This window comes from Poecilia reticulata, chromosome 16, assembly GCF_904066995.2.
Source record: "Poecilia reticulata chromosome 16, P_reticulata-male-v2, whole genome shotgun sequence".
NCBI classification, from domain to species: domain Eukaryota; kingdom Metazoa; phylum Chordata; class Actinopteri; order Cyprinodontiformes; family Poeciliidae; genus Poecilia; species Poecilia reticulata.
In genome coordinates, this window is record NC_088845.1 from 9573913 (window position 1) to 9599862 (window position 25950).

General features: G+C 39.3%; 1 protein-coding gene across 6 annotated transcripts in view; it reads right to left on the reverse strand.

The window, feature by feature from the left end:
• Positions 1-2552: 2552 nt before the first annotated feature.
• map7d1a (MAP7 domain containing 1a) overlaps positions 2553-25950 on the reverse strand; it is a 43550-nt gene continuing 20152 nt past the window's right edge. For 2 of the 6 annotated variants that reach the window (XM_008431100.3, XM_081597155.1), the window contains 17 exons: positions 24686-24754; positions 24118-24138; positions 19653-19816; positions 19261-19372; positions 17768-17872; positions 16785-16907; positions 16565-16710; positions 15738-15868; positions 15131-15369; positions 14006-14285; positions 12714-12894; positions 12078-12182; positions 7870-7920; positions 7719-7779; positions 5832-5916; positions 5412-5641; positions 2553-3378 (listed from right to left, as the gene is read on the reverse strand). In XM_008431100.3, the coding sequence (XP_008429322.2) occupies positions 3368-3378; positions 5412-5641; positions 5832-5916; positions 7719-7779; positions 7870-7920; positions 12078-12182; positions 12714-12894; positions 14006-14285; positions 15131-15369; positions 15738-15868; positions 16565-16710; positions 16785-16907; positions 17768-17872; positions 19261-19372; positions 19653-19816; positions 24118-24138; positions 24686-24754 (2114 nt within the window). In that variant the 3' untranslated portion in view covers positions 2553-3367. The remainder of the gene's footprint in view (positions 3379-5411; positions 5642-5831; positions 5917-7718; positions 7780-7869; positions 7921-12077; positions 12183-12713; positions 12895-14005; positions 14286-15130; positions 15370-15737; positions 15869-16564; positions 16711-16784; positions 16908-17767; positions 17873-19260; positions 19373-19652; positions 19817-24117; positions 24139-24685; positions 24755-25950) is intronic. The other 4 variants (XM_008431101.3, XM_081597156.1, XM_008431102.3 and 1 more) reach the window with 3 other exon arrangements.

Sequence of the window (25950 nt, forward strand, 5' to 3'; positions counted from 1 at the left end):
GCAACTCTGGAGAAGCTGTGAAGATCAACAACTTAGCTGGGAGGATCTGTCGAGAAGAAAGCTCAAAGCTGCTCATAACAAATATGGCCTTTTAGAAGGAGTGGCAAGAAAAAGGCTATTTTTGAAGGGCAAGAATTTTAAAATTTGGCACAAGCTATGAAGGCAACAAAGCAAATGTGGAAGAACAGACGAAATAAAAACATATTATTCGTTACGTTCATTGCATTTTTCTTACACATTTTCAGTTTTATTTGTAATATCAACTGATGTTCACATCAAATGAGAAAGGAAAACAAAAGGAGCTGATCAGAGTTGGATGGAGCTAAATGTGGCACAATGCAGGAAAAAAAAAAGGAAAAGACTGAGGAAACAAAGAGAAGTTTCACCATCCAGCAGGAAAACAGCCCTAAACATACCAGCCACCAATCTATTACAGGAATGTAGTTCTACTAAACAGGGGTGTCCAAAGTCGGTCTTCGAGGGCCGGCATCCTGCATGTTTTAGTTCTCCCCATGGTGGTAGTAATCTTTTCAGCATGTCAATGTTCTCCTTAGGTCTGTAATGAGCCATCATTTGATCCAGGTGCGTTAAACCAGGGAGAGAACTACAACATGCAGGATGCCGGCCCTCAAGGACCGACTCTGGACACCCCTGCTCTAAAACATTCAATGTCCAGTTTGAAAACCAACTCAATGTGGCATGATATTCACAGACACTCTCCATCCAACTTGACTGAGCCTGATCTACTTCGTATAGAAGAATGACATAAACCAACAAACTTGCAGTTTTCATAGCAGCGACATGTGGATCTATAAAAGTATTTTCCTGGGGCGCCAAAAAGAAATGAATGCCATAGTTTCCAGATTTTTATTTACTCTGGCATTTTAAAACCACATATTGTGCACCACTTTGTGTTTGTCTACGAACTCAAATCCCAGGAATGTGAAGTTTTTGACTTGGAAAATGTCCCAGGGATATGAATATTTTATCAAGGCATTGAACAAGGAGTTAAGGCACCATCCTCACACGACAAACTGTGAACAAGCTTTGGTCCTCTGTTCGAGGGGGCAACACCACGGTGATATTTCACAGCCGCTTTAAGACATTCAAATCACGCGAGTTCTACATGATTATCAGTGTGGGACGTGTTTGCGATCGCATGAAGGGGAACATAAATCATGTCGTCAGCTGTCTAGCAGGCTGGAAGCTTTGTGCCAGGCTTGCCAGTGGCCACAAAAATAAAGTGGAATGGGAAGGGCAGAGCCGCGGCGTTGCATTCCCCCGCCCCCCGTGAAGATTTTGTAAAAGGAGACCCAAAGCGAACTGGACAGCTGAGCCAACGCACTTGCAATGTTCATGAAGTTTAACAGCATTTGGTTTTGTGTGGCGGGCAAGATTCCCAAGTGGAAACACTTCAAATGCAAACTGCTCACTGATCAGAAATAGACCAAAGTACACCAATACCTCTGTCAAATTGGTAACACATGATCAATGTCAGCTTGTTTTCCAAATCGCTCAATTTTAGAGACAAGCAACATCAGTATATTTTTAGTTCACGCAACTAATCCCTTAGGCATCAAAAGCATATTTTAGAATAAAGCTCAAACTTTCCAGGCCACCAACCCAGTTGAGATTGTTAGTCATCAGACATCAATCTCCCTTATTTATAAACTATGTGGAGAAATTCCAGTTTTTCCGACACAAAAAATATCTAAATGGGAAAAACGTCAAACTGTTTAATCTCATGCGCTGTTTGAGATCTAGTCCGTAATTTGGGATAATTTATTATTTTGTAATTACAACTCTTACAACTTAAGCTTTTAGCTTAAACTCAAATTAGCTTGGATCTTGGCTGTGACGGTAATGAGGCAAGTCTTACTCAAATGTTCTGGCCTTGGTTTTGGAAGGTGGTTTCAACACCTAAAACCAAATCTTACAAATATGGAAATGTCACGTTATATTCTACAAAAGTGGAGAATGAGCCACAAAAGGTCATTCACGAGCATAATGGCTGTTCAGAGTGCTGTTTTGAATCATTAAGGAAAAGTTGAATGGGAGGAAAAAGCTTGACAGAAAAAAGTTAAACGGGCAACAGGGATTAGTGGAGTATTTCATTTCATTGTGGATGGTCCCAGTGGACTGTCTGCTGAACAGCTGACCAATCAGCTGTCTTTTTAATGACAAGATCATAGGTGGAATATAATAATGTTTTACTTAGTCATAAATTACTGAATCTTTTCAATAATATTGCCTTCGGTTTTCCCTTTGTCCTCTCAGAATCAGATTGACATATTAAACTTCTGGGTTCCTTCGCAACATTTTTCAAATCTTGATTTTTGTTTCCACATGTGCTTCATCATCTTGCTTCCTTCAATCCCGTCATGTCCAAGCGGCTGGGGAGAGTGAAATCCAGGCTTCTCCGCTGCCTAAGCAGAAGATAAATGGATGGAGTTTAGGATCCATTTTGGATGCAGATGAGGGCTCATTTTATTTTTGTTGTAAATTTAATAGTCAACCAGAAAAATAGCAGAAAAGAAAGATGAGACTCCAGATTAGACTGCCCGTCTTTATTAAGACTTCGGATACTCCCACTGACCTTACAACACAGCAAAATCAGAGCGTTTACAGCTTTTCAAAAACACCTACAAGTTCAGTGAATCTCGATGCAAGTGAGAGAAAACCGTCATGCTTGAACAAGTGTGGGAGGACAAAAAAAAACTACAGGAGAAACTCCTTCTGTAGGAACACAACTTTGTTTTACAGCAACAGAGATGGATATTTCATTAGTACATCCAGAGTTTGCATACAATCATTCAAAGCTAGTAGACAGCGAGAAGCAATTTCTCGTCAGCTTGCGCTTGAAAATGTTTTTCCTATTTAACTTTACAAAACCGTTACATGTAGCTTTATACAAACCAGGCTGCAGAACAGCTGGGTTTTGATGAGACTCCCTTTTGTAGAGCTTTAAAATCCTGTGTGGTTCCTCCTTCCTCTGACACAAAGTTCATGTACAGTATTCACAAAGACGTGGCCAGTCCTTTATATACTTCTTTCAGTTAAATATCTAGCGAACAAATAAAACATTATTCTGTGAAATAATTAGTCAGCTGGAAGGATGATGCTGAGTGTTGAAGAGTCCTGAATCGGTGGCATGAAGATCTGATGCGTCATGTGATGCTTCATCCCGTGTCATCTTTGTTCCCCGGATGGGTCATCGTCTGTGGTAACCTTCATCTTCACAGAGGCATGTTTACGTTTAAGAGCTGGATGAAGATTGATGATTGGCACAGGTCACAGGGCTCGCTGTGCGAGCGTTGGCAGAGTTCAGGACAATGTAAGGCGACATGATGACTCCAACAGGAGGAAGTCACAGGACCTCTGGAAGAGAGGCACAGAAAGGAAAGGTTAAAAGATAAAAAAAAAAAAAAAAGCTATTCAATAAATACCAGGTGCATATAAAAAATAAGATATCATGGGAAAGTTAGTTTCAGCTTTTCGATTCAAATATGAAACTCCTTAAGGTTCAGCACATAGTGACATATTTCAAGTGTTTGTCTTATTTTTTAAGATTATAGAGTACAACTAAAAGTCTAAAATAGTTTAGATTATGTCAAAAGTAAGTAAAATATTTTTTACTTCAGAAAGATTATGAGATCATGTCACGGTGTTGCTAAGGCCTATCGGCTCAAGTTGAGGACAGTTGAATCAAAGCATTTTAGTGGAAAGGTAAGTGGAAGGAAAAAGTAGAAAAAAAGTGGAGAATCATCCCAGATAAACACGACTTCAAAAGGGTTTTAAGGATTTTATCCAAGTTAAGATGATCTCTGGAGTAACTTTACAAGGAATCCAACAGTTTTGCACTGACTTCAGCTCTCAGCTTGTGAATCTTCTCCTAACTCTTTAAAATTAACAGAAATTGCTGCTTGAGATATTCAACTCTATGTCTAATGAATACGTTTCACTTTTTAACCTACTAAAATGAATGATTATATTTTTTGATGATACTTGCGTCCATTAAGACGCAACTTTTTAATCATCATAGTAACATAGTACAGATTCCAATCTGTAGCCTAAAACGGGCTGGTATCACTGAACAGGGTAACGATGTGGTGCACAAACCTCTGACCCGTTGACAATACTAACTGCAAAAGGATGCTAACCATGCCGCAGGGGCCAGGTTCCCAATAAATCTTTACTGTCTTGTTTACAAGGATCAAATGAAAAGGCAGCAAGGCTCCAAACTTAGACACATTACAAAGAAAAGCAGCCAACAAGTGAAACGCAGGACACATTGTTTTAGAGATATTTAAGACGTGGGGTCAAGCTCTGGTCAGGTTTAAGCCTTCACCTTAAGTTCAGGTCTGAATATAAACTGCCCCCGTGTGGCGTTACATTGTGACTTTAGATCCGCCTGGTGTATTAGTCCTGCTAAGACAGTCATCTCACATATCCAGATTTACGAGTGAAGACGAGAAGCCAAATATGTTTAGGTTTTATGACTGCGTTAACAGAAAGAGATATGCGGGACTGAGAATGAGAGAAAGGAAACCGATCGACATGGTACCAAAGAAAGTCATGATCCATTTTCCAGGCTAACCAATTATGATTTCTGGCTCGTACTTTGGTAACAGGTGAGAGTTAAAATCCAGCAGATTTATGGGGGGGAAGGCTGCTGACGTTGCTGCTGGGAGGGAAATGAGTGCAGGCATTGCATGGTGCTTAATTGCTGCGGAGTCGTGTTTCTAACCCCCGGCGGCGCAGCACTTGTGGATCGGGGCTCCTCGTCGCCTCCGGAATTCCTCTCTGGGCCCCGGTCCGAGTCAGTCGAGCTGGTGAATAAAAGCTGTCAACAGGATAAAGATACCCCCGCTGCTCTTCGACTTTTCCTTCAGCACTGCTTCCATATCCCATCTCCACCTTTTTTTAGTGTAAGTGAACTCTTTGTGCCGCACCTTCCTGTTCTCGGGGGGCTTCTCGCTTTCACTGGGGTGATGAACTGCATGTTTGATTGAGAGCAGCTTCACTGCAGGGACAGTAGTTCACCCATATTTAAAGACAAAGCGAGCTTTGTCTACTTCTAATGCACATCAGCCAAGGAGCAATGGGTTTTCTAGAACAATTGAATTCTACGTTGCACAAAATATCCTGTAGAAAGAGCGAACTACTGAATCCTGTCAAACATTTATATATTGGAGACTGCTTTCACTGATGAGCAGTGAGGGAGATGCTGTTCCACATCATCACACCGCCTCCACCGTGCTCAACTCACAAGATGATTTTTCTTTCCAAAGTGGTGCCAATTAAAAAAATAAAAAATCCAGGCTTTAAAAACTACGTCACCTGTTCATTTTAGCATACTTTTGTTTTCAGCTCTTCTCTGTGCGCCGTAAAAGGTTTTCCACACTGTGTACCTGCGACGTGCTGCGGCTTCATGGGGCCTGCTTTCTTCATGAAGGACTCCTCGCTTTCGAAAGCGAGGATGGGCTCAGCGGGCGTGCCGGTCTCAGAATTGTCCCGGGCTCCGTTGGACGCGTTGTCCTGGTTTGTGAGGTGGATGAAGTCTTCGAAGTGGCCAGCGTCTCCTTTAGAGGACAGACCGTTCTCATGCCTCGCCGGCTGGAGCCCATTAACCACTGAGAGGCTATGGAGAGGGAAACATGGAGAACAGCTCGGTTGGCCAACATGACTCAGATCAGAGTGAGTCATTTTGCCGTTGCTGAAGAAAATGAAGAAATCAGTTCATTCTTCAACTATTAACACTTTTTACTGACATCCTGATCCTTGTGGCTTTCCGTTTCCTGCAAGTGTTTGGTAGTAATGTTCCACCTTACCTTTCTTTGAAGTTACTCTGTCCATTCTCTGCCTTGTTGTTGGGCAGCAGGCTCTCCTCCAGTTTCGCCTGATTGTCAGCAGATACTAAAGTGACACAAAGTAAACAGTAGCGTTACAGCTGACCCACATTTTCTACCAAAGTTCAACATAAAACAGATTATAGATTCATTTCAAGCTGCGCTGTTATTTTGGTTCCTGCGGCTTCTTTTACTCAATGTTCTTCTGAGACTGTGTGACATTGTTTTCGTACAAGCTACAGAAGCAAAATGACAAAAATGGTTTAATAATTTGCAGTAAAAATTTTTTACAAATGATTTTATAGTACATCATAAATTTCCACTATAAAGGTACATCTACACAAGTTGAAATATATATTTCAAGTAATTTAGATGACTATGGCTGACAGCTTATAAAAAGGGACAATCTGTGTTTCATAAAATTATATTAATATATCAGATAAGTAAAGAATCAGCCTGTGGTTCTGCTGAAGCGTTTAGGACGTCCAGGATGATTTAGCAGCCTTCACCATTTCTGCATTAAGTGCAGTAAAAGCCTGCACAACAGCCTCATCCCACACCTGGTAAAGCTTTTTCCTACCACACTTTTTCCTTCTGCTCAACTTTCCGTTAATATGCTTGGGTGGGGCATTGAGCAGCCATGTTTTTAGTCACGACCTTTTATAGCAGTCTATTGGACAACTGTAGAATGAGCTGTCGCGTAAATGATTGTGTGTAGCCCATAACGTTTTTAAAATAAAGTTTTTAAAATAAAGTTTTTAAAATCTTTATTACTCTGTTGTAATATTTTGATTAATTGAAAAAACAGAAGTTTTTCTCCCCCCCCATCAGCATCAAAATTAATTGAATATCTTGAAATATATCATGATATGAATTAAACCGTTTTCATTTCTGAACTATACTCAATGGTATTCTAATTTACTGATAATTATAAAACTTCAGAACAAATACCATTACAAACATCAGTAAAGAATGAAAGGTCTGACTTTGTTCAGGCATCTTTTGTAAGGACTCGGGGACCCCCCAATCTGAGCTTCTTAAGCATTTGGTTGTGGCTAACACGAAGCGCCAGCCGACCCTGATTAAAGCGGATCCCTGCTTGCCAGACCTCCAACCACATCAGCCCCTGGCTAACGATTTCCTCATTCAGACAAAGACTGGAACCAGCAGCCTCTCTCTGAGAACTCAAACTCAATTGTTACATAACAGAAGCTGCTGATTTTACTTTCAGATAACATTTATCAAAAACAATTTTTTTTTAACCCCTTAGATCCGGGTTGACACCAAAGTGTCATGCATCAAAAATAGGTGTAAAACTGTGGCAGGTTGTTGCCATTAGCCCATTCTTCCTCCCATCCCTCAGGCTAAGGGATTCAACAAGCAGTGAGCACACATGGGTCCCATTGTGCCGGGTAAAACAAGCTCGACTGCAGCTGCACAGGATATGAGGCAGAGATATCATCTAAAAACCCTTTAATACGACAAGCTTCACGGTGAATCTGACTCAGATGGGAGAACAGACTGAAGATGCAGCAGATATTTCTGCTTTTGTTTAGTGCCGCACAAATTGGAACGGAACATTTGTTCAAGGGTTTAATAAAAAATAAATAAATCAAATCAGTTAACTTGCAACAAGATGAGTCAGATAACTTTTTATTACAGTTTATTAATTGAGGTCGTAAACATCTTTTAGTGGACTCTGAAAACCATCCTGAAGTCTTCACTTTAATTTTAACTCTTTGTCTTAAAGTTACGTCCAAAAGGATCATTTTCATCAAATTAAAGGTTGCTGGGGAAACGATGTTTTATTTTAATTGATTAATGACCGTCTTTAAAAGTCAGAGGAATCCAATTCAATGTTCTGCTTACCTTTGCTGGTCTCTCCCTGCAAGTCATTGGAGAAAGCGACCGTAGCGGATTTAGTCTCTTTCTGTAAAGGTTAAGGAGGAACTTGGTCACTTACTGGACAGAAAAGGGTTTTGCTTCTTGTTTTAGTAAAAAAGTAAAGGTTTACATCTACCTTTTCACCCCCATCGGTCTTGCGTGTCCTCTTCATGATCTCTTCCAGACGCTGACAAAAAAGCAAAAGAACAAAACAGAAGGAATAAGCAGAGGGAAAATTTTTTATTTTGATCCATATTTTTAATTTGCAGAATTACTGAGCAGTACTGGAATTCTCTAATATGCAATGTTTTGCATTTTAGCAATGCATTACAGTATAGAAATAGTTGTCCTTGTATAGCTGGGATACCAGTTTCAGTTCTATGAATAGTCTGATGTAGGCAAGTGTCGGTTAATAATCAACACTAGCAAAGATTTCCTGTCATTCTGATAAGGTGCCTAAGTGATGAGTTTAGTTTTTTCTGGCTGGTCAACTGGTTGAAACAAAGTGCTTACACATTTCCTTAGCTTAAAAAAAACAAAAAGGCAAATTCAACTGTTTGGAAGAAAGTCTGGTAGTAAAACTCTCAGACAATCATGGCATGGAAACAAAAAGAGTGCCACCCGTCACTGTTTTACAGTGAAACTGTTTCCACAGCAGGTCGTCTAACGGAGTAGAATGACTATTAAACCAGCTAATATCAGCTTATTTGTATGCCACTCTAGCAACTGATTAAAAAAAAAATATATATATATATATATATATATATATATATAGTGCCATTTTAAATGTAATAAGACCAAAAATTGCTTTAACCTATCAAATAGTAATAAAGTTTTTGAACATTATAAAAAATATCACAAGTACATGAAGACTGTTCTCTCTGAACAGTACTACAATTCTCCAATATTACAAATCCAGAAATAGTGCAACAAATAATACAAATGACAAATTTGCCATTCATTATAACAGGAAGCTGCACTACGAGCTTCTTTCCCAATGCAGTCCTAAATATGATTTGTTTAGCTACAGTGACTACATTGTTAAAGATTTTGAATGCTGGTTATGCTTGTTTGACATTTAAAATGTCAAAAATGCTTACAGTATTGGCTGCTACACTTTGAACAGAAGAATGACAAAATGGTACAAAAGTGGATTGAAAGCTACTAAACTTTGTGTTTATTTTGCATTTATGCTTCTGCATCAAAGTAACTTTTTTAAGGATAATTTTGGAAAAGTCAACATGATGTTACGTCAGCAGGAGCAAAACAAGAATAATTGTTGCTTTTCTGCTTTAAAGAACAGAACATATAAAACTGGCTGCTTCACTCTGACCAAAAGAATGACAACGTAATACAAAACAGCTTGAAAGCTAGTAAACTTTGTGTGTTCTACATTTATAGCGAGGCATCAAAGTAACATTTACAGCTAATTTTAGAATAGTCAATATGATGTTATTTCAACAGGAGCAACACATGAGTAATTTTGCTTTTCTGCTTTAAAGAACTTACAAAATTGGCTGCTGCACTCTGAACAGAATGACAGCAAAGTACAAAAACAGCCTGGAAGCTAGAAAACTGTGTTCTACAATTATACTTGGGCAATAAAGTAACATTTTCTATGTCTAATTTTATAACCGTGTTACCGTTATGTTACTTCGGTAGAGGCAAAACTGTTGCTTTTCTTGTTTAAAAGAAATTACCGTTATGCATTTTTGTTTCAGGGTTTTGTGTGAATAAATACCCAGAGTCTGATGACGGTTACTACTTTAGTTTCTAGTACTTGGTTTGGCAAAACTCAGCCAATCAGAGCTTCAGACCGTTTAATTTACAATTTCAGTCTCATGTTTCATTTTCTATTTATTCTTTCTATGTCATAATATTTCTCTATTTTGTAACTTTAATACTGAACTAGTTATTAATAAGACAACTTATTAATAGACTGTCCTATTATTGTCACACGGTTTTGAGTGATGAAGTGTAACTTGTGTAATTAGCAAAAAAAAATAAAACAGGTATTGGTTGAATTTTGCACAGCTGAGCAGTGAAGTGCTTTAATAAAAATTAAACCCCTCTGCTTTTCACGTATATATGCACTGAAGTTAGACACAAGATCTGACCTTCATCCGACGCGGTTACACCATAACTGCAGCTGCCGCTCATAAAAGAGAGGCATTTTTAAGATCCGGGATTATTTCACCCACAGCTCAGACACTCATAGCTTTGGTATCTGGTTTAGCTGCAAAACGTGCTTCCACACTGTAGATTTCTGTTGTCCCAGTAAGTTGCTGATGCTGCTGTGTGAACCCCCAGGGGTAATAACCCGGTCTAAACGGAGCGGATAAGAACAGCATCTTTGTTGTGCAGAATGAGATGTTCCTGTGGGCTCAGTCCTGCTGATTTAGTGACGCCTGGCAGAACTATGTCTGCCGGGAAGAGGCAGCATGCTTACAAAGCTCTTTTGAGATAATAATGGAGGATGAACTATTAAGACCAAACAAAAGGAGTCGCATAATAAAAAACAAACAAAAAAAACACACACGTTCTTGCTTTCAACGAATGTATTAAGATACGTTCATATAAGGTATATCATTTTGCTTCGCAACAGTATGGATACATTTCAAGCTTTAGCACATTTTTCACATCACAATCAGATTTTTTTCAATTAATTTAAGAACTTCAAAATTTTTAAACGTAAAAACGAGATTGGATTTCTGTTTCTTGAAGACGTTTACCGTTCTCACCCAAAGGGTTTCTCCAGGTTCGAACATGGATGGGATATGTCACGCTTCTATAGTCAGACCATAAATGCGGACATTAAGGTCACTTGTTTGATCCTTTATTCTATTCAATGTTTAGGGTAATGAGCAGTGTTGGTTCTTATCCACACAAATCTGACCTTTTGTCATTTCCATGGGACTAAAATTATGTTTTTCTTTGAGCAGAGAGCCTTATAAATGCTGGTATTTACCCTGTAGTCATTTCATTTTTTGTTTTTTATTGTTCTCTTTGTGGTCTGAACAATGTGATTGTTTTTATTTATACTCATGTTTTCTATATTTACATGTTGGATTTAATATTACTGTATGTTTTGGGGACTATAGATGGAAAATCAGCATTTGTAGCTATAACCTCGTACAGTACATCTCTCCTTCAGTGGTTGATGTATGTTGTACATTGTCCCATTTTAAATCAATTTGAGTTATTTCACATGTCGGATGTGCTTCCTATATGACATGTTGAAAGCTATAAGAAAGATTCTTATACCTTTTTCTCTAAAACGGCTCCTCTCTTGGCACTCTTCCATAAAAGCAACATTATTAGAGTGCATTACTAACAGTCGGCATTCTCCTTCCTTAGTTAAAGATCTCTGCAGCTTTTCAAAACCGCCATGGGCCTCATGGTTGTTTTAATTAATGTTTTCCTTTGCCAGTTTTTCAATTTTGGAAAATCCACATCTACGTAGGTTTGAAGTTGTGCCACATCTTCTAAATTTTTAAGTTTAAATGAAAAAGTGTCCAGTAAAAATCTTTAAAGCTGGAAACACACTCTGCTTTATTTATGACCATTCTGGTGTGTTCCTTTGTTCTTCAAGAGGTTGTTTGATCACTTATGTTCACTAAAAACCTCTTGGATCAGAAGTGGGGTTGTATTGCACACAGGTGGGCTCTATAAAGTAAATTGGTGCTTTCTGAAAGGCAGTTTGCTGCACTGGGGTTTGATTAAAAATGCTTTTGTCGATTTGTGAACAGGTTAGAAAACATTTTTCACCTCAGATTTGTGGTTGTTCTCCCCAAGTGCTTCACTTTAGTTACCATTCTGTCCCCTCCCCTTGTGATCTTACGGCTGACCTAGGGCTACTGAGCATGAACATAAAGGTCACAGAAGTATCATTATACATGTGCAAAGATCTTCACAAATCCGCTCAGATAAGATTGGGGCAGCTAGCCTGCCAATATTAGGACTTATATATAGACACGCACTCTAAAATACAGAGGCACTCCAAGGCCTATTAAATCATGGCATGCAGACAGCCCCTCCAGGATAAGCCAAAAACATCATTCGTATTGGTTTCAGGGACTCGGCTTTCCAGCCTGATTTTTGTTGTGTCAGAGGCCAGACCTCAGAGCAAACATAACCCAGAATATAATTGCACCACTCATGGGGGAGTGAAGGAGATTTTGCATCAGCCAATTTGTTTCTTAACTTGTAGTATCTTTTGTTTCAATGAATAGTGGATTTGGATGCATGCTTCCCTTTAAAGCCGTAATGGTGAATATCTTGTTTGAACTCGAGTTACACTCCAGTGGAGAAAACAGCGGTGGGAGAGCAGATGTACAGCCCTACCTTTTTCCTCTCCAGCCTCTCCTGCTCCTCCTTCTGGAAGTGTTTCTCCCGTTCGAGACGCTGCTTCTCCGCCTCCTCCCGGGCTCTCGCCTCAGCCTCTTCTTTCTGAAACACAAACACATGAAAATCCAACCACAACTTCTTTGCAGGCAAATGAAGGGGGGAAAAACACTGCAGCCAAAAAAGCATGGCTTTTTTTTTTCTTAACGTAACAGGGGTGTGGTTGTTCCCTGCTGTTACTGTTTACAACCACAAACGGGATATTTTCCTGCACATTGAAAAAAAAAAAAAAAAAAAAGATCCTTTTTGGACTTTTCCTGTCCTCATGAGGACAATACAGTCAAAGAAAAAGAAAAAAGAAAAAAAAATAAAGAAGTCATCAAAACAATGGGCTCTTTGTGTTTGAGATGCTGGAATAGGTTTGACCACAAAAAGACATCTGGGAATGACCACAAGAGGGCAGTAAAGTGTTAGAGCTTCTGACACCACAGTATTATGTTATGTGTCTACAAATATAAAACAAATTAAGCGCATTTTCTGGTTGATTTCAGTTTGTTTCTAGCTGAACCCACTTCCTCTCTAGTTTCATCCACACAAACTCCAGCTGTGTCGTTCTGACCGGTTTATCCAAATGACCTGTTTCTGTAAGTGCAGGTTCTCCTCCTGCTCAGCCTTGGCTTTGTCCTCAGCCTCCTTCTCCTCCTGCAGCCGCTTCTCTTCGTCCCTCCTCCGCTGCTCCTCGGCCATGGCTCTCGCCTCCTCTTCCCTGCGCTGTCTCTCCTCTGCCTCTCTTGCAATTCGCTCCTCTCTCAGGATCCTGGATCATATGAGGACAAAACATGACTTCAAATTACATCAGGACTTTCCCTCTTAAATGTGTTTGATCACAACTCTGACTGATCCACATGGAAGCTTTAAATCAGTTTCAGAGATACAAATTTGGAATTTTGTCTGAATCAGTAAAATTACCTTAGATCTGTGATTTGACTAGGCTGTCCCAACACAAATATATTCTAACCAAATTATGTTGTAGTCTTTTCTGTTGCTGCTGAAATAAAAACATTCCCACATCACAGTGATGCCACTATCATGAACCACTATGAGGACAATGTGTTCCGAGTGATTTGCAGTGTTTCTGGTTTATTAGTTTTGCACTTGAACCAAAAAGTTATATTTTTATGCCTTTTCTGATTAGTGCAAATTCTACTTTTATATTACATGTAGAAATAGAAAACAAGACTTTGATCTTATTGTTTCAACATTGTCTTCTTCACAGTCTTTTCCAAAAGGTCCGACTTGGGGAGCATATGGCTAATAGACACTGCAAAAGCAATATCTTACCAAGTATTTTTGGTCTGGTTTCAAGTGCAAATATCTAAGCACTTACAAGTAACTTTTCAGCAAAATGCAGAAGCATGTGTCAAGTCAATCATTTAATAATATTGATGAAGAAGAACCAACTCTCTTGGCAGATTATTTTACTTGTGACATGGGGGAAAAAAAAGTCTTGTTATAAGGGAAATAATCTGAATATTGATTAGTTTTTAATCAACATTCAGGAAATTCTGACTTAAAATAAGCTCATATTTCTTCCTGAAGAGTTAGCTGTAAGTTAGTTGTACGTTATTTCACGTGTAATAAGATATTTGCACTAAAAATTAGACCAAGAATACTTGGTAAGATTTTGTGTTTTTGCAGGGTTATATTGGCATTAAATACCACACAGGTGGAATGTGTTGACTAATTATGCGTCTTCTAAAGGCAATTTGGTTGCAATGCATTTCAAAGTACGTATTTGATAGATGTGTCAAATCCCTAAAAAAAATAAAATAAAAACCAACAACAACAAAAGTAAAAGCTTACTTCCATTCTATAAATCAAACCAGCAGCTTTCCATTTGTGCATCTAGTCTCCCCAGACCGACTGACCTCTCCTTCTCCTCTTGTTCGCGCCGCTCTTGCTCCTCCCTCTCTCTCTGCTCCCGGGCCTGGCGACGTTTTTCTGCCAGGATGCGGGCCGCCTCCTCGGGGTTGTTGGTGCCGGCCATGGGCTTGGCTGACGGAGAGGGTGAAGGCGACACAGCGCGGGCAGACGGGGTTGGAGCCGCTGGCTCGGGCTGGGAAGGAGTGGGAGCGAGACTGGGGATGCTTGGAGTTTGAGGCGTGGAAGCAGCAGAAGAAACTGTGATGGCAGGAGCCACAGGAGAACCTGAAACACAAGTATCGGGAGCCATCAGTTTTAACTGGGTGCCAATATTTGGATATTTCCAGCTACTTTTTCTCCAAAACAAAAGCAATTCTAGCATAAAACTGGACTAAATGGCCTAGTTAATCAGCAGAGTCTGCCTGTACTTACTGCACCTTCAGATATGACAGATGGCTGTTGATACTTATTGCTCATTAAAAACATTACACAGGCCTTTTATATTTATTCTATTGTTCTTTGAGATACAGACATAGACCGAGGCACAAGAGAAGAGAGTTTAAGGCAATTATTTAAATAAATTCTGTTCATGCACATTTTCTCTGTACTTATCCAGGTCTGAAATGCTAAATTAAAATGCTTGGTGGGATGCCATTCCCAGATCCAAATGCTTTCTTCTGAGAAAACTATCCAGCAACATCACCATCAGCTGATAAAACTAGCTTAGCGGATACCATAGGAATGTTATTTGTGAATTATACTAAGATGTAGCTAAGTTTGACAAAAAGTATTTAATGTAGAACACTTCTTCCTCTCAATACACAGAATGGATGTCATTAAGAGGTTAATTTATTTCAATCATATATTGAGTATATCGAGTTACTGAAATGTACTTTTTGATTATATGATTTATCGAGATGCACCTGTACTGCAATAATATAGTCTGAAACATTTCACTCCAGTTTACACTTCAATCTGAAGAAAAATCAAACCCATCTATAACCATGTTTGTATCTACTTCCATGCATGACTCTCAATAAGCATTTAATTCATATAAGCTCCAGTTAGAGAAGCACATACTGAACCACTATCTTAAGTAATGCAGCATTTTTCCAGTTTTAGTTACTCACTCCTCCGTCTCTCTGGAGTGGCGGGCCTGCGGGGCTCCTTCACTCGCTCCAGTGGAGCAGGGGAAGCGGTCCGGTGGTCTATCCTGGCCGGGGTGCTGGCTCGTTTCGGCCGGGCTTTAGGAGTGGCTGGGCTGTCACGGGTTGATGGGGGCTTCGGGGAGGCAGCGGGGCTTGGAGAGGCATTTCTGCCCTTGAGTGTGGCCGGGGATGCTGGTCGCTGTCTAGATAAAGGACTTGGACTGGAAGACAGAGATGAGGGGGAAAATATGAAACATGAAGGAAATGATTGCAAAACACATAATAGCTTGTTTAGATAAAATGATTCTGAATAATTGCAGTCTCACTGCAAAATAAACAGGCGCTGCCCCCACAAACACTTGGAAGTGAACCATTCCTGTCTTTAAAATGTTTTCCCCCTCCAAGCCTGCACCTCAAGGAACTTGATTTATTTTCCCCTTTCACACATCCATCCATTATAGAAGTGACCTATTGTGTGGTCTGGGAATTAGAGAGGAATCTCTGAATGTGAATATTATGAAGAAATATTCTATTTCAACAGTCATAACCACAGATTTTAAGCTGAGAATATTACAAATACATCACATGCCTTGGATCAGGTCTGTGTCTCATGCTGGGAAGGGATTGTCTCTTCTTCAGCACCTTCTCTTTACTGATGGCCTTTTTCTCCTTCTCATTCTCCCGTTCTTTGTCTCTTTTTTCCTTCTTGTTTTTATCCATCTGAAATAAAAAGATTGTTAACCAAAATTAGCATTAGTTTTGCTTAAAATGCTTTTTTTTAATTATAGAAATAAAGCTGAAAAGTTTAGAAAAAACAGTTTGCAGGTTAGGATACATTTTAATTCAAAGTGTGTTAAAAATCCCAAATACTGGATCTAAGCCACGATCGACGCTTTTCCAACTACATTCATCAGCTTCCCCGACTAAAATCGACTCTAGATACTCATCACTTGTCAACTTTCTGGGATTTTATGTCAGCTGCATCTCTAAAACAGACATGAGAGTGTTTGTATAGCTAATTAAAGAAAAATCTAAACCCTTTTTAAGGGCCCCTGCATGCAAAATGTTAATCACAAGAAACCAGACGCTGTTATTGTCTGCTGCAAAAAAAACAAAAAAAAAACATCACCTGGTCTTTGTTCTCAAAAATCCTCTCAACAGCTGCTCATAAAGAACTGAGGCGCCTCTAGAGGAGTTGAAACACTCATACAATTTATGAAGTTCAAAGTAATAGGAAACCGTTTCATGTTCTGTCAGCACTTGATTAACTGAGTCCCATCAAAGCAAATGCTGAAGATGTTCGATTTAGCAAAGCACTTCAGAAACAAAAATCCTGACAAAGTTCTTGGTAGTTTCAATTTCACCTATTATTCATTTATCAGGTCTAGTAAAATGTATCCACTGCTTTTAACTTACAGGCGTGGAGCTTCGTCTGTGCTGCCGCTGAGTGATGTCCGGCGTGCTAGACGTCACCCTCCAGCGGTCAGAGCAGCGTTGGTGTGGCTGGTGGGCGCACAGGGTGAGGGGACTGGCTGAGGCCGAACGAGGGCACAGAGAAGAGTCTGTGGTTGAGAGTTAAGAGGTTAAAGCTGATAAAACATTATGAATTCATGTGGTCTAATGAAACCCAACTTACGTCCATCTTTTCCATTACTCAGGACACTCGCAGCACTGCGGCTGCGGGCGAGGAACGACAGGGTAGGCGTCATCAGTCGGTCGACTATACTGCTCTCCCATGGAGTCAGTGCAAGGCTGCGAGCTGCAAGCAAGAAAAACAAAATATAAAAGTTGGGTTCAAAATGAGCCTCAGAACCACATCTTTCCTTAACCCAACACAACAGAGATCCAAAGAAAGAGTTCCCATAATTATGAAATAAAGGATTCTGCAGGAAAATACTTTAAAAGATGTGTTATACAATCAATCAGTGTAGTTACTTAATCATTTGGAAGGCTTTGTGTTTGTTATTGATCACTCTTTGTTGGGGTAAAATGGAAAGATAGGATTTTTTTGTATCAACACTGAAGAGGAATCGTTCTGGGAAGATGAACAATAAAAAAAAAATACTGAAACATTTTGCTACTAATGTTTCTCCACCTTTGCATTACTTCTTAAGCCTCAGCAGACCTTTTAAACATCAATAAAAAGAATTTTCCTTTAATTCCACAAATTTTATGTCATTAGTAAATTACATAATCAAAGATGTCCCTCATCCAGTGAATTATGATCATAAGGAACATAAAAGAACCAATAAGGACAGTGCAAAACCCACCAGGAATGTAATGACCATCACAAGACAATGAAAGAACCAAAAGAACAGTAAAAAAAAAATCCCATAAAAAAATATAAGCAAGCAGAACAATTTAAAGAAAAAACAACCAAGTCTGGAGAGTCAAAAAACAAAAATAAGGATTGTGGTTTTGAAGGATGGAAATGGGTCAACTGTCAACCATCAGGGTCAGGAGAGGTGCTGAAATCAGACAGTGAAAGGAAACAACTGCGGGGGAAAAAAAAAAAAAAAAAAAAAAAAAGGACAACGATGGAAGGACTCGTGGGTGTCGCCAGTGGCTGAATGATGGAGAGGCTTAAACAGGCGCGGGCCGTTCCAGATGTAGTCTTACTTCTGCTGGGGGAGTTCCAGAGTGTGGCCGAGGACTTGGAGAGTCGCTTGTTTATAACAGAGTCCACATGTTTGGGCAGGTTGACCGCAGAGACAGAGCATCTGCCTAAGAAGCCAAGAGAGCGCCACACAGATGTTCACAAAGGTCACACAGTTGAGAGGAACAGACGGGAGCGTCTGAGGCGTCATGAGTTATGCTAGGACACATCGACTCTTTGAAGGAGCAGCTGCATTAGTTTTGCTGCAGTCATTTCCTTTTTATTCAGACATGTAAAGATCAGCGAGACACAAAGTCCCATTTTCAAGAAGAACCTGTTTTAAATGCATGAAGAACAGTGTTAAATAGCAAAATTCATACAACACACTCAATCAGTTGTTCAACAGAAAAAGAAGATGGTAGCAACAAAACATTAATAGCATTTCACTAGAATTATATCAATCAGCAGTCTGTCCCAAATTAATGGATCATTGTAAAAACAAAACAAAAAAAGCCTTTTCCTCAAATCATGTACACTGAAGGAACACTGAATGTAATTAAAGAATCAGTAAATGTAATAATTTACTAATTTGTAAATTAGTTAATGCATATAAAATCTGAGAAACGCCCATTGAAAGAGAATGTTAATGTCTACGGACACTAGACAGAGCAGGTTTCAAGCAGGATTAGGCGGTTAAAAACTGAAACTGAGATATTTTCAGTATCAGTGAGGTGAACAGAAGGACAAATTGGCTGCAAAAAGCTATTTTAAAAAGGAAACTTTTCTTTGTCAGCCAGCCATTCGTTCAGGCAGCTCTTACTCCTTTTCTCCGTTTTAACTTTATTGCGCTTTCAAACTCTTGCAGTCAAAGTATGCTAGATTTGGAAATGTTGGCAGAGTTTTTCCACAGGAAAAGGTTTGCATTCTTTCTTAAAACCAAAAAACCAAAAAACACAGATTGCTCTTTTCGTTTACTAATGCTAATGAGTCCAATATCATTTTTTCTGTTTTAATAGCAAAACAATATGAAAGCAGCAAAAATTCAAACTTCTACTTTACTCAAAAGTGAGCAAAAAGGTAATATTCCTTTGACAATTTCATTTTATGAGAACATTTCAGCATTTTTGGCAACAAAACTGCTTACAGTACTTTTCAAAAATAGTGACATGTTCCTCCTTCTGGGTTTCTATTTATGAAATGATCAATACTACATTTAGGTCCCCACAAAAATATTATTTGGTAAACATTAGAAAAGTTTAAAAAGTTGTGTGTTATAGATTAAATCAGTATTTGTTTTGTCTAAATGCTGCATGTGGATGAGGATGCAGATCAAAAGCCCTGGAAAGCGGTAACACGAGGAAAAACCATCATCACTCAGAATCTGTAGCCAGTCTAAATAACTAAATATTTGTCTTATATTTGGACCAACAGTCATACAGGAAGTTGTTCATGTAATTGATTTCATCTCATCAAGACTGAATTATAACATTGATCCAGATGTGCAGCATGAACTCACTCTCTTTCTGGCTGGAGTTTGGGGATCCCGTGCCGACCCATGAGCTTCTCTGCTGGCGGATTTCCGCCCACGACTTCTTAGTCGATCTGTGTATAGCCGCCTCGTAGCGTTCCTGGGGAACATGCGTGGAAAGATGCAAGCTGTTAGAACTTATCTTGTTGGACGTCAGTCAGATGAACAGCACGAATTCAAGCACTATGACTCACGTGTGTCTGAGTAAAACTAAATCCTTCCATCTGCAACTGACCCACTTCATGCACCATTAAGGCAAAAAAGAGCTTTGACTTCTCACTCCTCACTGAACTTTTGTCTAAACTATTAGACTGGTGATGCAACACTTTCTAAATGTGTTACTTTAAACAAACATCGTCTCTGTTTCCATTCAAACATACTTTATTCTTCTCCAGTTTCTGTTTCTGCCTCTCTTCCAAGGCGGCTCGCCGTTTCTCGGCTTTGACGCGCTGCTCCTCGAGCTTCCTGCGCCGTTCCTCCAGCTGCTGCTCCCTCAGCTGCCGCGCCTTCTCCTCCTTCTCCAGCCACTGGTTCTTTTTGGCCGCTATAATTTGACAGAGGGCATGTTTAGAGAAGGAAAAGTTTCTCAAAGGTTACCTGTGCCTCGCCCCCTCTCTAGTGGGAAAACTGTTCCATGTGTGTTCTGTGAAACTGTGAAATTTGGCTTTTGTTTTAATAAATCTTAAATATACTACGGGTTTTATGCCTGCAGTAAAAACGACATTTCCTACATGTTGTGCTTTGTTTCTTTCACATCTGCTGTTTGGGTTTAAAAACCTCTAAATTTGTATTACTCACTTTGTTTATGGGTTTGTTCAAAGAATTTAAACCTTTAAAAAAAGAATCTGTCAGTGTGCTGCATAATGGCAAGTAAGGCCAAATGAATTACATCTGAGGTGACATTTTTATAGCTTTGTAATCCTTTAAAGCATCACTAAAGCTACACTTTGATATGGAAATCATCCATTTGTTGGGAAAATAGATGACTTAAGAATCGTGGCTTAAAAAGACTTATTTCCTGTGTACACACATCTGCATTTTGTATTAAACCGCTAGAGAAAGCCTCCATAAAAAAAATAATCAGTGCTGCTTAGTCCTCCTAATACAACAAAAAAAACAACAAGTTGTTGTTTACGGAAGACTGTGATGGATAACTGCAGTGATGGTGGAAGCCAACGAGTTTAAAAGACACATAGTTTGTCTTTCATGCAAAAATGGAACAAAAAAGCTGAGTTATGCCCAGGCTCTGCTTGCCAGCACTGTGAAGCATAGAAAACGACTGCTGCAGTGCAGATCTGTTCATTGCTGCTTGACATTGAAGAGACATCAGCTCTTCCTCTAACTCCACCCAAAATACTCAAGACAACCTTTTATCACTGAATAACCTTCACTCTCGTAAACATGGACACTTTAAAATGAAGACGACAAAATTGGTTGCAAGTAGCATACGAGCAAAACTACTTAATACAAAATGTGAAGGAATTCTGATTTTAATGTTTGAATTTAACATCCTTCTGTCATCAAAACAAAGATTCTGGATGCAAGAAGCAGCAAATTAGCTTCAGTCTTCAGCCAAACACTACCTGAAGTTAGTCTGATGGCAGCTAAGTGCTATTGATATTTATTCACTTAGATTATGGGGCTTTAAATTTTAAACAGATGTCTAAATCTGAAACTGCAAGCTGGTGCATAGTAAACACATTTCCTACCAGAAATCAACATTGATTCAGACTACAGTAAGGCCATTAAAAAGCCAGAGAGGAGCTTTGACCTGGAGCTTTAAATATTTATGTCTACATCAAAAAAAACAGTTCAACTTGCAAGATAACATACATAAAATAATTTTTAAAAATGTCTATTTTTCCACTCTTATTGCCACTCAGTTCCTCAACTGGTCATAGTTGGAAAAGAGTCTGGTATTGTGATGCACTGGTTAAATTTATTTGGCAGACTGGAATGATTTTCTGTCACATGGCAATTAAAAAAAAACTGGCTGAATCAAATCCGAGGTTCCTCAAGGCTCAGTTCTCAGAACACTTCTAATAAATATCTACTACATGCTTCGCCTAGTTCAGATTATATGAAGCATTACAATGATACACAACTTTTTATCTGTGTCAATACATTACTGACGTCCCCTGCAGTTCAAGAGTAAGATTGTTCATAATATCAGTGATTGGAAGGGTGAACATTTTCATACGGAGTCAGAGATCATTAATCCACTTGACTCAATAAACCTAAAAACCAGAGAGTTAAGTAAAGTACTCAGATGTCAATTTCACTGAAACTCTTGTCAGCTACATGCTTCAAATGATTAGCACGATGAAGGACAAAGAGATGGCGTCTATAAAATTGAATTGAAAACCTGCCAGACAAGCCAAAGTACCAGTTCATTTAGTTTTGGTTGTTTTTCTTTTTTCATTTTGTTTATTTTTATGACATTTTACTAGAGATGTGCCAATCAGGTTTTTTACTGTGGATACCGATCACCCATGAGGGTTGATCACAGATACCGATCACATAAATATTTGTATTTATTTATTTTTTATCATAAACACTACCGGTTACATTATGTGGAAAAAAGAACCATGAATTCACCTTAATTTAGACAAAAACTTGTTTTTAATAACTTTTTCCAAGAACTAAACAAAACAGGCATTCTGCAAATTGTACTGCTATCAATAATACTATCTTTAACAAACTGAAAACATATGAAGGCTCTGAAGAGGCCAAATAATGCAAAGAGTCAAAATAAAACCTCTCAACATTGACATATTGACATATCTGAAATATTACTACCTGTAGCGCGTAGCAGCGGTTCAACAGCGAGAACAGAACTAGCGTCTTACATCGCAGCTCGAAGACTTAAATAATTTTGCGGGTTTTTCGTTTAGCTTTCTGACCATCATGCTAATAATCCAGGTGAGTGTTTGTAGCTGTGCGCTGCTTTACCTGCTATCTGATCCTCCGTATGTCTTTTTTACTGCAGTGAGCCTCGATGTAGCCAAACTCCGTCAAGTATGTCATTGTTTTTATGTCATATTAGCTTCGTTGTGTTGATGCATTTTGACGTGCTTCAATTTTCCGCCGCAACACGCGAACGTCCCCATTCACTCAGTGCGTTATAGTTCCACATCGCTTAGGATGTGTGCTGCCGTTGTGCAGTGTGAAGGAAAGAGGGAGGAGACCAGCTGCACAGGCAGGCTGCGAAATGAGATGCAGGTGATCGGTATCGGCAACAAGAGCCAATGATCGCCGATCATGCACTTTTTCACGAAAATCGGCCCGATTATGATCGGTGACCGATCGGTCGGCACACCTCTACATTTTAGTATTATTCTTTAATGCCTTCTTTGATCCAAGCTTTTTTTTTCCCCACCTTCATTTTAAAAATCACAGGGAAATACCTTGTGACTAAACAGCGCAACACAAGTACATTTGCTGTTTGCGTTTTGTTACTAGAATCACCATCATTTGTGCGGCTGAACCGATACCTTCCTCCCTTTAAGCCGACGATGTAAACAAGAGCTTTGGCTGGAGTTCTTCTGTTATCCCAGTCTGACAGTGAATTAGATAAGACCCATACCATCTGGCATGCCCCTGTGATCGCCCAATTACACTGAGCCACAGCATCAACTGTGTCAAACACATCTTAAAACATTCAAACACTAAGACGGATTAGACAAGGACAATGCATCACTGCAAGTAAAATGATGACCCGTTTTGGAGGAAACTTACAATGGGGAAGAATACAAATCAGTATTACGTATTTATGTTGCACAGTCTATGAGCCATGCAGCTAAATATGTTTACTTCAAATGCCACAGCTCTTTTTTTTTTTTGAATAAATTGAATGTTACGTCCCATCTGGCAACGCTGCGCTGTTAACTATAATTTCACAGCCAGGTCAGAAGAAGCTCAAAAAACCTTCAATTTCCCCAGGAAGATGGCAATCAGTGGTTCTGTGGTTCTAACATGTTATCTTCTGTAACTGGAACCGAACAATGACCAAAGTTCACACAAAGGGCAGGTTACTCGGCAGCCTATGTGCATTAAATGAAATCCATTCATATGGAAGATGGTTAAATGATCACTTTATGATTGCTTTAAAAGATGATGAGGATGTTCACAGAGACATTTAGTTGGGTTCCACATATCAAAAAGGAAAAGATGACAAAAATGTTTTCAAAACAGGACCATTAGATCAAAAATGGAAGGAAAAAATACCCCAGGGCTGGGCAAGATCACCAACATATACAATTTAGTTAAATTTAAGATCACAAATTTTTTGTGCCATTACCAGATTGTGCATTATTAAAACATATATAAATATTTAAAATAATCAAATACATTTTGGGTACAAGCTGATGTGTTATGTCTTCCAAGTTTCCATCTCTTGTAGTCGGTGTTGACTGGAGCTGCACAATATATTGAAATACAATCAATGTCAGCAAAATTTCAACGGCAAAAAACGGCTTTCAATATCTGGTTGACTATGCATTCAAGCCCTGCTTGTTAACTTATTTGGCCATTTAGATGGACGTCACTCTCTTGAATACCCACATCTGACAATAGTTGTTTGTGAACAAGTTGCTAAATATTAAGGAAAATGCTGTGACCCATGTCATAAAATATTTTCAACAATAAACTGTAATTTCATGGGGGTTTTTAATACTGTGCAGCCCTAGTGTCAATTGTATTTATTGATGCATTACCCAGCTCTAGATTATACAGATGAAAATCATAAGTGAAGTCTTCCAGCATAAACTGAATGATTAAAAAAAATGAAAGAAAGAAAGCGGAAGGAGGCCATCACCACCACAGAAATGCAGGTGAGTGGCTTACCTTGCAACTTGCTGAGCTCTTCTGCAGGAGGAAAGAAGACAGGAGCAACTGTCAATCATGCAAAGCAGTGAGAGGCTGAGTGGAGCCAGGTGATAAAATGCATCAGCCAAAAGGAAAACTCTAGCTAAATAAACAGCAGAGCTGTGTCTTTCAGAGATGTGAAACTTCCAGATATAATGACTAAAGAGAATCTGTGTCCTCTAATTGTCAAGTTATTTATTTTATTTATTTTTATTTTTTTTGCATCGTGCATGTGAAGAATCTTTTTATATGACTTGGTCGAGACAAAGACAGTCGGGTGAGCAGCTAAGTGGCAATCTCAGCAAATGCTGCTTACAGAAACATGCAGAATGAAGGCCCACTTGGTTGATTTTTAGTTGATATTTTCTGCTTCTGCAGAAGTTCCACCTGCTCTCATTTTCTCAAAGTGTCTGTGAAGCATGTGCATGTATTCCGCAGCCAGACCAGTGCAGAAAAACAAACTGAACATCCTTCACGCCAACACAAGGGGGAGCTCTCATCACATGTAACCAACATACTTGTGTGCCCACTCTTTGTTTCTACTTACCCAGATATCTGGCCTTTTCCTCCCGCCGTTCTTTCGCAAGCTTCTGTCTGTCCTCTGACTTCGTAACGTCTGAGATAAGAAGAATTAACGAGAAAGAGAAGGCAGTGTGAAGGAGAGGAACGACCCTGAATTACATCAAGTTTACTCAACATTAATACAATAAATTGTTTTTATCTCTTCATGTACTTTGGCTTGCAATAATATTCATACTCCTTAAAGTATAATCTCTCATTTTGTCATATCACAGCTAACAACTTCAATATATTTCAAGAAATATGTCTAATAGACCAAAGGTTATGTGCCATTACAAGAGAGGGAAGAAAACAAGATACATGGCCTTATTTTATTTCATTTTATTTATTTTATTTTTTTTAAAGTGTGACATGCATTTGTTTACAGGCCCACCCTTAATTCTTTTAGTCATTACTTTGTGGAACCACCTTTTGTCATAATTACAGCTTCAAGTCTTTTAGGGAACGTCTCAACCACATAATTGGAGCGTCCTGTACATGGAAAACACAACTTCTTAACCTCTCCATTAAACCAGAGGTTCCCAAACTGTGGGGCGCGCCCCCCATGGGGGCGCCGTGCCATTGCAGGGGGGGCGCGGGAAGCCGTCTGGATGAAAACAAAAAAAACAAAAAACATGAACGCTGTATGCACTGAATTTTTTACCTTAGAATGGCCAACTCTTTTATTCCTGTCAATTTGATACAGTAGGGGCTTCCGCACTTCCTATATCCGTGTTCTCTGTCATTTTTATCAGCAGTTAAAACTGTTTCATCCGTTGTCAACATGTGGTAACCTGTTTTTCCGAGCTGCCTTTAAACGCAACATGAGCGCTACGACGCTCGCGCTGGGTTTACACCTACGCGGCAGTGAAGGAGACCTGCTGCTGTGCAGAGCTACGCAGGTGTGTTAGAATCATGGCAGCAAACCAGCAAAACACAAATAACTTTTCACAGTTTTTCCCACAAACTAACCGACTGAGTTGAATAAAGTTGCTGGTTGCAGGTAATGTTAGCTAAAAGATGACTAGCTAGCTAATATCAATACAGCACCTTCAGCTTAACAAGTAGCCTGTAGGCTACCGATGTTGTTGTCTATGTTCAGCTACGTACACTCATTTTGCTCCCAAAAAAGTCGACCCCTTCCCCGCCCCTCAGGGGAAGGGGCAGGGACAGGGACAGGGGGGGCCCAGAAAATGTTTGGAAACCACTGGGGGGAAGCAGGAGAAAAAGTTTGGGAACCACTGCATTAAACAA